The 12,394-nt window shown below is 37.0% G+C and overlaps 1 protein-coding gene across 7 annotated transcripts in view; it reads left to right on the top strand.

The window, feature by feature from the left end:
* EPRS (glutamyl-prolyl-tRNA synthetase) overlaps positions 1-12,394 on the top strand; it is a 39,684-nt gene that overhangs the window by 15,525 nt on the left and 11,765 nt on the right. For 2 of the 7 annotated variants that reach the window (XM_027681716.1, XM_027681723.1), the window contains exons 11-23: positions 800-884; positions 1,187-1,246; positions 1,535-1,555; positions 3,625-3,735; positions 5,386-5,522; positions 6,222-6,429; positions 6,844-6,956; positions 7,544-7,661; positions 7,770-8,141; positions 9,024-9,254; positions 9,909-10,157; positions 10,825-11,055; positions 11,394-11,659. In XM_027681716.1, coding sequence (XP_027537517.1) covers positions 800-884; positions 1,187-1,246; positions 1,535-1,555; positions 3,625-3,735; positions 5,386-5,522; positions 6,222-6,429; positions 6,844-6,956; positions 7,544-7,661; positions 7,770-8,141; positions 9,024-9,254; positions 9,909-10,157; positions 10,825-11,055; positions 11,394-11,659 — 2,202 coding nt within the window. The remainder of the gene's footprint in view (positions 1-799; positions 885-1,186; positions 1,247-1,534; positions 1,556-3,624; positions 3,736-5,385; positions 5,523-6,221; positions 6,430-6,843; positions 6,957-7,543; positions 7,662-7,769; positions 8,142-9,023; positions 9,255-9,908; positions 10,158-10,824; positions 11,056-11,393; positions 11,660-12,394) is intronic. The other 5 variants (XM_027681717.1, XM_027681718.1, XM_027681720.1 and 2 more) reach the window with 5 other exon arrangements.

Below are 12,394 nucleotides of genomic sequence, written 5' to 3'. Positions count from 1 at the left end.
TGTGCTCAACCTATGAGAGCATCATTTTACACAATTTTCTAGGCTTCCTAGTTGTCATGCTCACATGTGCCAAGTGTGCTCTTTTTTTTGGTTGGTTCTATTTGTCAGTTGTGTTGGAAGCATAGATTCCTACCTTATGTATGGAGCCCCTCTGCTGAAGCCAAATTTATCCTTTCCCCCCCCGCATTTTATTTTTTCCTAGAGGTATAGCTCATCTTATGATGACCTTTCCTTCACTATGCTTCCATGTTTTAGGTCCTCAGCAAGGTTTGATTTTTTCCCCACCAACTCTTATGTTACATTTCAGATTAGGTATTTTTATTTATTTCTTGCATTAGAGAGAAAAAAAATCATAGAATTCTGTCATGTTATCAAGAGATAACATTGTCATGGTCACTCACCTGTTTCTGGTTTCTCTTGAGCAAGAAAGAATCAAGCCCTGCTGTTTAAGGTTCCATTATTCAGTTGTGATAGGAAAAGAAGTAATGGGATAGGGACATAACTTTTGCCTTGCCCATTTTTGAGAGACTTAAGATTTCACACGTATAGGAAAGGAGCCACTTCACTGACAGATGGCTTCCCTTCCTGAGGTGAAGTAGAAGAAAACCTGCACTGTACATTTTGTATGGATAAGAGCTCAATCTTTTCAGTTAGATCTTCTCATCTAGCTCTTAGTTCACTGAGAAAAATACACTGAAGCTGCACCTTTTGTGCGTGGCAGTATTATTTAAGTTTTTTTATCAGTGTAAGTAATAGGTAGAATTTAGCATGTGACACTAATGCAACATTTTTCTACTAGGGATGACCCAAGATTTCCCACTGTACGTGGTGTCTTAAGAAGAGGCATGACAGTTGAAGGGCTAAAACAGTTTATTGCTGCTCAGGTGGGTGTTCTCTTCTGATTCTTTGAATCTCCCTAGATAAGGACAAGCTTTTGTGAAGCTTGTCACTGGGATGTTTCTTTTTATGAAGGTTTGCTCCTTTTATGTGTACTGCTTCAATAATGGCAAAATGGACTTTGAGGTTTCTTACTTCAAAAAGTGATTATTTGGCAGCTTAAGATACCTTTCTAAACTGTTTTGATTAAAGCAAATCATAGAGGGTTTATACTTTAAGGACTTTGTTTTAAATGAATCTAAGAGCTAGAATATTTATATTAATGTGTTGGTTTGGTTTTTTTTTCCAGGGCTCCTCTCGATCTGTCGTGAATATGGAGTGGGATAAAATTTGGTCCTTTAATAAAAAGGTATGTGCTGACTTGAATTTGATGCTACTCCCAATATCCTCTTTCTGGGATATGTAGAGAATCCAGCATTCATTGGAGTGCTTATCACAACAAGTAGCAGTTGCAGTCTGTTGCATCATTTGGCACACTTTCAGGAAAATGGAATGTCCTCCCCCCTTTCTAACCTGAAGAAGCACTAATCCTGTTGATTCTCCTATGCCAATACTTACTTACCTTAGTACAGGAAAAGATAATGATATTTGCTGTAAATCTGATATGAAACCTGCATTTCATTTTTCTGCTTTCAAGCTGCGAGCTATCTGTAAGAAGGTATTACTTAATGCTTTTTACCTTAGCATATAGCTTACAGTGCTGTAAGCATACATAGCATAAGCTATCATTTTGCAGCTTCATAGCACAGTCACATTTGCTTGTATAACAGGAGCTCTACAAACCCACTGAAAATGCATTATTCCTAAGTTTTAATTGGAATTACCCATTTCTGGTTTGACTTATTTGTTAACATGAACACAAATCTGACTCGATTTGATCCACGTTGGCCGCGTTTCCTTTCTGTGGCAAAAGGACTAACGTGCTGCATATCCTGCCTGTGGAGATAAAGCCAGCACTGCTGAAGTTTCTGACTGGATGTCAAATCAGGAATATTGCATCTTGACATGATTAGTCGCTTTTTGGCAGCGGATGCTTGGACACTATAATAAGGCGAATTGTTTCAATGCGGATTGCATATTTTGTGTGATTGTGGAAACACCTGTTATTTTGCATTGGGATTCCTGCTTGGTTTTGCTTAGATAGTAACCAAATCCGTTCATTTAATAGTTTTTGCTTGTCTGGCATGTGTCTTGTATTTCTTCATATATTTTGCATTTTATCTGCTACATACACATAGGTTTATGAATTGGTTCTTTCTGTTGCTGCATAAATACATTTATGAGTAATGACTGGTTTGAGGGGAAAAACCCACAATGAACTTTCAGGGCTCTTTTTGTTTTTTAATTGGCTTTTAAACTGAGTTTCTTAGACCTCTGACTCAGCCCCTTAGACAGCACCATAACTTATTGACCAATTTCATTTACATGTATCTGTGCAATCTGCAATATGAACAAAACCAATTGGATGCTTACAGGTTGGTGAGCTCAAAGACTTCATCAGTGTGAGAGCTCATATTTTATATGTGATCCTGCTGCTTTTTTAGCATTAGTCATCTGAGGAAGGATTGTCAGTTTTAATAAGTAAAATAAAGAGCCTGGTAATAACACTATAAAATTCAGTCGTTTTAATATCAAAATTATGATATTAAAATCACATAATACACCTACATTTTGAGATACAAACACAAGTCTTTTTTTAAAGTATGCATCAAACATTTAGTAGTCTGACTTCAGTGACTACTAACTTACAAATATGTGACTTCTTAAAAGTGTATCATCGTATTACCTTGCTAATGTCAAGTAATTAGATGCTAAATATTTTTTCAAAAATATAGAAAAATATGTAACTGTAGTTTTTCACTTGAGCAGGAATAAAGTAAGGGGAAAAAAAGTCACTTCATATTAATAAAAGCAGGTGTTTTCCTTTATATTAGTTTCCAGTTAAACTGGTAGATCTCTGATACTGCTTTTGGCCTTAGATGACTGTTTTACTTGAATTAGGTAAATAAGTGCTTCTGAGCCAATACTTGCAAAACAGTATTTCAGGTATGAAGAGTGCTGTGAAAAACTACAGCAACTGAGTTTGATAAAGGCAGTAAAAATCCAGGAAGACATTTAAGTGGCACCTTTTTCTTGCCAATCTCATGTTGTAGAAATCCTAATGAAGTCAATGTTACAGTGTTGCCTTATTATAGTATCTAATGTGTCTGTATTAAAATTGCAGACTTAATTGGTGCTTCCTCTATAGCCAAGTCTGTCCCAGATTCTGCTGGAGTACTGACCTGGAAAATAAGTATGGGATCAGGTCTGATGCTGCTGGAAAAAGAACAAACTCCACTGATAAATTACTGCTTTAAATTCAGAAAGAGAGAAAGTGTTCTAGATGTAGTAGCCTATGTGTGTAGTAAAACTATATCAAAACATATTTTGATGTCTTCCCTATGAGGCAGTGGGTCATAGTTTTGGTTACTTCAGGTGTCAGTAGTACCCAATCCATAGTTTTTACTCAGAGTATTCTAGTAAAGATTGGAAATTGTGAACTATTACCACTGTTTTCTCACTATTCTATAGCTTTGGATGAAAGTGGTATTAAAGCAAACTTTAAAAAAATGCAGTAACATAAAGAATACCAGTTAATATTCCTTTTTTGTGGTTATTGTTTTGTACAGCATCTTATTTCTCTGTCAGTGTCATATATTCATGATCCACCTCATTTGTTTTCTGTAGGTTATAGATCCAGTAGCACCTCGGTACACTGCTTTACTGAAAGATGCAGTGGTCCCAGTAAATATTCCTGAAGCTCAAGAGGAGATGAAAGAAGTGGCTAAACATCCAAAGGTTCTTGCTTTACTCTCTTAATATTCTGGTATTGCAGATCAGTAAGTTTGGAAAGTACCTTGACTTGGAGCAGTCAGCAAGGAGAGTCCTGCTTTTACCTTGTTCAGACAGCATGAGATAAACCCAAGATGTTCTTTTTTTTCCTCAGAATTATCAAAAACTGGGCAACAAATAAAGGTGTTTATTCCTTTAAGAGCATGTTGGAAGCTGCTTTTATAAATATGGAGAGTGCACACAAAAGGTGCATTGAAAGGCCTCTCTGGTAGTTTTCAGAAGAGTTGAGGTGTTAGAAGTATGAGGTGCTGCTCAGACTTTTTGTTATTGATACTATTTTTCACAGAGAAATTTAAATATAAAATTTTATTCAAGCTTTATGGATATACTACAGTAGACACTGCTTATCCATAACAGTGAGGAATGCAAGAGATGTTTTTTAAATAATTCATAAAATTAGACTTATGTGGAGAATTATGCTAACCTGTTAATTCTACTGATCTCTGGGTTTTGTTTTAATAAGACTTTTACATTTGTATAGCAAATAGTTATTATCAAAGGCTAATAAGAACTTGCAAATTTGTTACTCTTAGTATCCACTGAACGGAATAATATTCCATAAGAAGGGGAGTATGTTACAGATACAATTCTGTTTTGCACTACAGTTAACAAAGATGCTTTCCTTTGAGTGTAGCATCTCAAATTGTACTTAGGCTTCACTGAAAGCATCTCTTAGATATATATACAGTTACACGGAGAAACAAGTGAACGTTGCTGAGGCTTTCCTTCGTTTCTTTGTTTTGATTTTGTTGCTCTGAGTGTTCCTGTAACCATTTCTTGTAACTGACAGTCAGACATCTAGTTTCCCCTCTTCCCCATGGCTGATAACAAGGAAACAGGTTTTGAGCAGGTGCAAGTGAAAATTGCACCTTGAGCTGACCCTTGAGTTACTCTTCAAGGGTCAAAAAGTCTGAAGTTTGGTCAGATGCAAGCCAACCTATTAAAACATTGATATTAATAATAAATGCTGCCTCCAGAATATAATGAAATAAATACTGACCAGAAGAAACAAATGGCAAACTCTTGACCAGCTGATGAAGTCTGAATTCAGAACTGTCTGCCTTTTAAAAAAAAGTTTATCTTGATTGTTGAGATGCTTTAAAACTGAATATTTTTTAATGTTATAAGTGATATAGTTCTGGTTTCTGTCTTTAAAAATATATGCAGCTGGAAGAAGCTCCATATATATTTCCATATTAATTGTATAAAAAAACAAAAGCGAGAGTTATGAAATTAGTTTTGAAGGGAATTTGCATAGCAAAATGGAAGCATGAGAAAACCTTTGTTTTTACCGGTGAGATCTTAAAGATATATGGACCTTATGGAAAAGGGGTATGCTATCAGTGGTGCTGGAGCTAGTATTTGATAGAAGATAGGATTTTTTCTAGTGTACTCTCAGAGGAATGCATGCAACACCTGTGAACAAGAAACTAGAGAGTTGTGGAAGAATACTGTAACTCTGCATTACTTTTATTGTCCATCTTCTATCTTCATCTGTCTGCTATCATAAATAAAATAGTGTTCTAGCATTCCATTAGCTTTAGTCAGCTTATATAATAACAATCTATCCTTTGAAATTAAAATCATCATTCACAGAATGCCGATGTTGGGTTGAAACCTGTGTGGTACAGCTCCAGAGTCCTGATCGAGGGCGCAGATGCAGAGACCCTGACAGAGGGAGAGGTTGTTACATTCATAAATTGGGGCAATATTATCATCACCAAATTAAACAGGTAACCTGATTAGTGGGAGATGAAATTAAATTTTCATTTACAGCTTTTGGTTGATTTTTCTTTTAATAGGAAGCTTGTAACAATAAAATATTAATGGTTGCTCATTTATGTCCATCCCATGATTCTGATATAGATCTCTGCTTTGAAATATGCCACAAAACTGCATTTTAGCATAGGGTGTATTTTGCTACAGATTCAAGTATGAAATCACCAGTCAGCCCTGATACTGCATGTCCCTCTCATTTCCATGGTAATATTTCCACCGTGAAACAGTTTTTTCAGACAGAAAAAAAAATCTGGAATTTTAACAACTTTTACCCTGTAACAAATCCTCCTTTGCATACTAAGAAACTAAACCTGTCAGTGTCAGTTGCAGAACTGTTGAGGTGCTGACGGGGACATTAATGTCATCATAGCATCCTTGAAATGGTTATGTTGAGACAGTGGCAGAGTGGGGTGAGTTGGGATATTGAACATAAATATGTAAAGATTTTTTCCCGTGCTTTTCACTCTATATTGATATTTAAGAAAACAAAACTAAAGGAAAACTTCAGGAGTGAATACACTCTTTCATTTTCAACATCTCACTTCAAAAATGAACTCTGAACCTTGTTTTTCAGTGAATCTGTTCACTGAAATCTGTAGCATTGAATCAGAACTGATCATTTAGGCTTTCCTCTTATTTCTGTTTTCCTGTAGAAATTCAAGTGGAAAAATTGTGTCCATCAATGCCAAGTTGAATTTGGATAATAAGGACTTCAAAAAAACAACTAAGATCACTTGGTTAGCAGAAACTCCACGTGCACCCCTCATCCCAACTGTCTGTGTTAATTATGAGCATCTGATCACTAAGCCAGTTTTAGGCAAGGATGAAGACTTTAAGCAATATATCAACCGAAATAGCAAGGTGAGTTATCTTTCTGTCCCCTTAATTCCACGAAGCTTAGTGTTTGGTGGCTTTTTGGTTTTTTTTTTAAACGTTCAGTGTTTCTAGTTAGATTAATTTGTCAAGCAAGTAAATCATGTGCTGGTGTATCTAGTTTATGTTTAACCTCTCATAATTTCAAAATTAAAATTTGACTCGCATTTTCTCAAGTGTTACCTGACTTTCACACCTCTGGGACCAATAGTTTGAGTTTTTGTCTTGATACATTCTTATGATGTATCTTCTAGCATCTTCTTGCTAGTACTTGTTCAGCTGCCCCTGGAGTTAACTAACATTTCAACACTTCCAAAATGAGAAAATCACTACTATCCTTCTACAGCTTTACTGTTTCTTGTGCTCTGTTAGACATGGACTGATTTCTTTTAACACTTACAGCAAGAAGAACTGATGTTGGGTGATCCTTGCCTTAGGGACTTAAAAAAAGGAGACATCATCCAACTGCAGAGGAGAGGATTCTTTATTTGTGATCAGCCCTATGAGCCAGTGAGGTAAGCTACCTAAGAATGGCCTAAACAGACATCATAGAATTTGCTTTAACTTGCTGTTTTTTAGTGTTTTCACACACACATTGGCAAGAGTAATGTTGTCTGCAAATATTTTCCCCTTCACCATGACCTTTCTGTGGAGTATTTCTGTGGACAGGCTTTTGGCTTGTATGTTCCTGCCTTTTCAAACTGTCTTAAGCCAAGTACATGGCACTTTTGGTGCACCCCACCTAACTTTGACTTCCTTGTGATTTGAAGTACAGGAATTAAGGAACAGTGCTACAGAACAAAACAGGCATTTTCCCAGTTAGAGCATGCACATAGTATTGTACACTTCTTTAGCAAACTATCAAACATCTACACTGCAGGTAATAACATAAGCATATATATTAATATTATAAAATTGTACATAACAGGAATCAGTGCAGATTGCCAATTATGTAACTTTGGCTAACTACAGTTGTGTACAAAGGTAAACTTACAGTTGTGCATGAGCATCTTCTAGGAAGAGTAGAACATTTGTTTCAATAAAGGTTAATGTGTACCTCTTATTTCCTTTATTGTTGTGTTTTCTATAAATCCTTTTATAGTCCTTACAGCTGTAAGGATGCTCCGTGCATTTTGATTTACATCCCTGATGGACACACTAAGGAAATGCCAACATCTGGGTCAAAAGAGAAGGCCAAAGCTGAAACTGCAAAGAAAGAGGTAAACTTTTGGTTTAGAAAAGTGCCATAAAATGTATTACTGTACATCTATTTCTGTACAAGATTATCATGCTGAACACTTGGCTTTCTTTTTCTTTTTTTTTTCAAGGCTAGTTCAGCTGTAAAAGGAAAATCTGCTCCACTTGTTGGTCACACCTCTACTCCAACCTGTAGTGTGTCTGAAGGTCACCTGATCATTTACAACAGGGTGTCTGCACAGGGTGATATAGTTCGTGACTTGAAAGCTAAGAAGGCAGCAAAGGAAGATATTGATAAAGCTGTGAAACAATTGCTGGCCTTGAAAGCAGAATACAAAGAAAAGACAGGCCAGGAGTATAAGCCTGGAAATCCTCCAGTATCCATAACTGCACAATCATCAAAGCTTGAGACCTCTGGTACCCTGGACAGTAAAGCTCTGTATGATAAAGTAGCAGCACAAGGAGAAGTGGTCCGAAAACTGAAAGCTGAGAAAGCATCTAAGGTGGCTGACTTTTTTTTTTTTTGGTCTGGGTTTCCATAGCCCATTGTTCTCTGTCTGTGGAGGTGAACAGGTGCTTGTGGATCCAGGTTTTCATAGTGATCATTTTTTGGACTGGGCTCTGTTCTGTCAAGACTCGTGTTTTCCAATACTTACTTCTTCAATTAGATGTGTATGACAGTTTGTGTTAATATTCATAAAGATACACGTGAGTTCCCCTATTTCTTAGACTGCTGTTCTGGAATGTGGACAGGATTCATCCCACAGCATGAGTTGATTAAGTATCCAGATCTGGTCCTTGGAGTTAAAATGCCCTGCAACATTTATTTGTTTATTTAACTCAATACGGTCAAATTGTGTGACTTCATAGGATTGACTTGTTGCTATTTGGACCTAATAAAAACAAAGCCCCAAAATCAGAAAGGAAAGGAAAGGTCCAAATACTACAGATATTTTTGAGACATCTTCCTCTCTGGAATGGAGCATAGAAAATGTAGCCTATTAGCTGTGTTCTTTCCATTCTTTCTAATGCAGAACAAGAAAAGGTAGAAAAATAACACACTGTGCCTGGTGGTTGAATAATGTTAATAGTAGTGTCTTGGTGACACCATAAAATCTAAATAAATGGGAAGATCTAAGCTAATTTATTGCCATGATTTTACTTAGGACAGTGAGAGTTGTATATCACATAGTGGGAATTACTTTGTTAAAATAGGAAAGTAGTAGGGAAAACTTCTCTGAACAACTTTACTAAATAGTTAAGAAAATGGAATAGGTGTGCATAAACTGCATGTTTTTTCATGAAAGTTTTTATGGTACACTTGAGAGTCTTATGTCTCTATATCTTTCTTCCTCCCTCTTTCTGCCCCTTCCTTTCTCTTTCAGGATGAGATAGGTGCTGCTGTGGAAGTCCTTTTATCCCTAAAGGCAGAATATAAACAGCAGACAGGCCAGGAGTACAAACCTGGAAGCCCACCTGTGGTCTTTGTCCCTCCTCAGTCTTCTCCTGTTTCTACTCTTCCATCCCCATGTCCAGTAGACAGCAAGTCTCTGTACAACAAAGTAGCTGAACAAGGCGAAGTGGTCCGCAGGCTCAAATCGGAGAAAGCGTCAAAGGTGTACTAGCTGTGGATACTTCTGAATGCAACAGTATCTTCAGTTTAGACTAAAACCTAATTGGAAGTTTTGTGAAACTCCAGGAGCAAAATGTAAACAAGTTCCGTGCTTTCCCAAGTTCTCCTGAGCTGATGATATGGCTGACTGCACGAGTTCTGTGATAGTGCAAAGTAACTTCTTTTTTTAGTGATACATGATAAGTGAAGCAGAAGAGAGGCAGTAACTTGAAACAAGACTGTAACTCAAAGCCAGAATGGTGATAATAAATTAGGGACTTATTTGATTGTGACCAAAGAACCATTCTTTATTCAGAATCTGAGTATTTGCTGCTGTTCTCCAGTGTACAACTCATGGACTGCTGTAACTGGAGGAGTCTAAGCCACCTAAATGGGAGGCTTTCAAGGGCACAGAAATCAGCCCTTACATAGACTGCTTGATTCAGTCCTTTGATGTACAACTTGTGGGTGTTCTGCATAAAAAGTTTTACCACAAAACTCAATAATGGCAACTTATACTAACAAGATAGCTCTAGAAGTTTTATTACAACAGCTGTGTTAGTGCCATTCTGGTAAAGGTTGTGTTATCTCAGCTATTGTGTTATCTCTGTTATTTCTACCTTTATCTGCAACTGCTGTTTTTTCTTTCTTGCTTCAGGAAAAAATAGATGAGGCTGTGAAAATTCTTTTAAGCCTAAAAGCAGAATATAAACAAAAGACAGGTCAAGAGTACAAGCCTGGAAATCCACCTTCAGCTCCTCCTTGTATATCTTCTGCTGCACTTCCATCTTCTGTATGCTGCAGTAACTTGGCAACCTGTAGCTTAGTGGATGGGAAAGCACTTTATGATAATGTAGCTCAACAAGGGGAAGTGGTACGCAGGCTCAAAGCAGAGAAAGCTTCCAAGGTATATTAGTAATGTGAGAGTAAGCAATTGTAATTCTTACCACATTTTGCCACTGGGGGGAAATCTTTCACCAAGTGATGTTCAAACTCCCCTGTATCCAGGTCATGCATGGTCTGATAAGGCCAAACAAGACTATTCTGATGTTGGATACTTTCTTGACTCTGAGGTGTAGAAGGTCAAACTTAACCTCTCATGTCTAGAGGAATAGGCACAAGCATGGCAGATGCCAACCTTGCAGAACTTTTTAATGTATTTTATTTTTTCTTACTATACTTGAGACAAGTGACTAAAAAAGTATCTAGTGTGCTGCAACAATAGCAAGACTGTTCTAAACTTGACAGAACATCATCAGTGATGTTTAGTTGTCTTGTTTTGGTTTTGTTTTGTTTTTTTAAAGATCTTTTCTGAAAGAGGTTATTGTATTTTTAATGTAAGTTCTGCTGCAATTTTTAACAGGTTATACTGGCCGTATGGGCTGTGGGAATATTCTGGTACAATGTGGCAGCTCTCAAAAACACTCCTGTTACTTGGGGAAGAGTCCTCCACTTATTATAAAACACTGTTTATGGCTAGATGGAAATTTTATTTTCATAGCCTGAAAATCAGTGCTTCTTGTCAGTTCTCTTTAATTCTCACCAATACATCTTGCTGTTTCTCCCCCATATAGGACCAAATAGATGAAGCAGTAAAACTCCTCCTCTCTCTAAAAGCTGACTACAAGGAAAAGACTGGGCAGGAGTACAAGCCAGGACATCCACCAGCAGCTCAAGGGGCTTTGCCTCAGGCACCAAACACAGTACCCAGTGGTCCAGACACTCCTGAAGCTAAAGCCCTGTTTAGCAAAGTAGCTCTTCAAGGAGATGAAGTTAGGAAATTAAAAGCAGAAAAAGCAGATAAGGTAAGAACATACATACTGTAATATAAAAATGTAATATATGTATTTGAATCTAAAAATGTATTTGAAATTCAGCGTGATTATGGGAAGTAGAAATGTACATTTAGAATAGGTAGCATTTGAATTATGAGATCTGAAACATACTTTAAAAATCAGTCCTCTCAGATATAGTCCTTAAAATGTTAACACATGGAAGTTAAGTACTGGCTTTTGCAGATTTTTACCTCAACACTCTGTAAATGTCCATGATGCCACATATAGTTTGGTTTTTTGGTAGGCTATGTTATTCCTGTGATTTCTCTATAAATTTCTTTTTTTTTCGGTTTTTTTTCCTCTGCAAGGAAAAGATAGATGTAGCTGTTAAGGAACTTCTTCAGTTGAAGGCCCAGTATAAGTCTGTTGCAGGAGTTGACTATAAACCAGTTTCTGCTAGTGGTGTAGATGACAAAGACAAGAAGAAGAAAGAGAAAGAGAACAAGTCTGAAAAGCAGAGTAAGCAACAGAAGCAAAATGATGGCCCTAAAAAAGAACCTTTACAAGGACAGAGTGGTAATGAGCGTTCCTCAGATGGATCAGGAGAGGGTCAAGGCCCCAAGAAACAAACAAGGTAAAGATGCAGTCTTAAATCTTATTTGATAGAAACTTCAACTGTTTACCTCTGTTCACATTTAGAGTTTCACAAGTGTCTCATTTCACTGAAAAATGTGAACATCTGCAAAATAACTGTGTTCGTAGTTAGGATCAAGCCAAAAGCAAGTTACCAAAGTTTATTTAGTGTCAGGTGTGCCTCAGCATCCTGTACTGTTACTGTCGTTGAGAACTTGGTTTGCTTCATTATTTGCTTCTACAAATGTGCTGCTGTGTCTTGCTCAGTATAATCCCTGGTGAAAAAACACAAACCCTTGTACCAGGGTTTCCAGAATATTTTTTGTCAGGACCTTGAAAAGTATAGCCCAACCCAGAGCAAGGCACTGCTGGTGGTGGTGGTGGAACTTTTCAGTGATGATTGCTGTGCATTCCCTCTCCTGCTTTCATCCTGAAAGTTTAGAGGTCTTTCTACAGCATGTATTATGTATCACTATGTATTTCCTGTTTACATAAATCACATATTAGAGGCAGAGACATGGTTATTTTGTATAGAAATTGTACCAGACAAATATATTTTTCACCCTTAAAACTTCTCTGTTTGTAGAAATATTGAAACTTTACTTTTACCTGAGTTTGAGTTTGGTGAGTTTAACCTTCCTTAGAGTCTTGTAGTTTTATTGGTTATCTGTATTTTGATGGTAGGGTCAGTTTTCTGTCTTGAACAGTGTGACTGACATTCACATGAATGGTAAAT

Source organism: Neopelma chrysocephalum, unplaced genomic scaffold (assembly GCF_003984885.1).
Source record: "Neopelma chrysocephalum unplaced genomic scaffold, ASM398488v2 Primary Assembly neopelma1_61b, whole genome shotgun sequence".
In the NCBI taxonomy this organism is placed as follows: Eukaryota; Metazoa; Chordata; class Aves; order Passeriformes; family Pipridae; genus Neopelma; species Neopelma chrysocephalum.
Note: the sequence above shows the minus strand (reverse complement) of the source record. Positions and strands in the feature narration are given on the sequence as shown.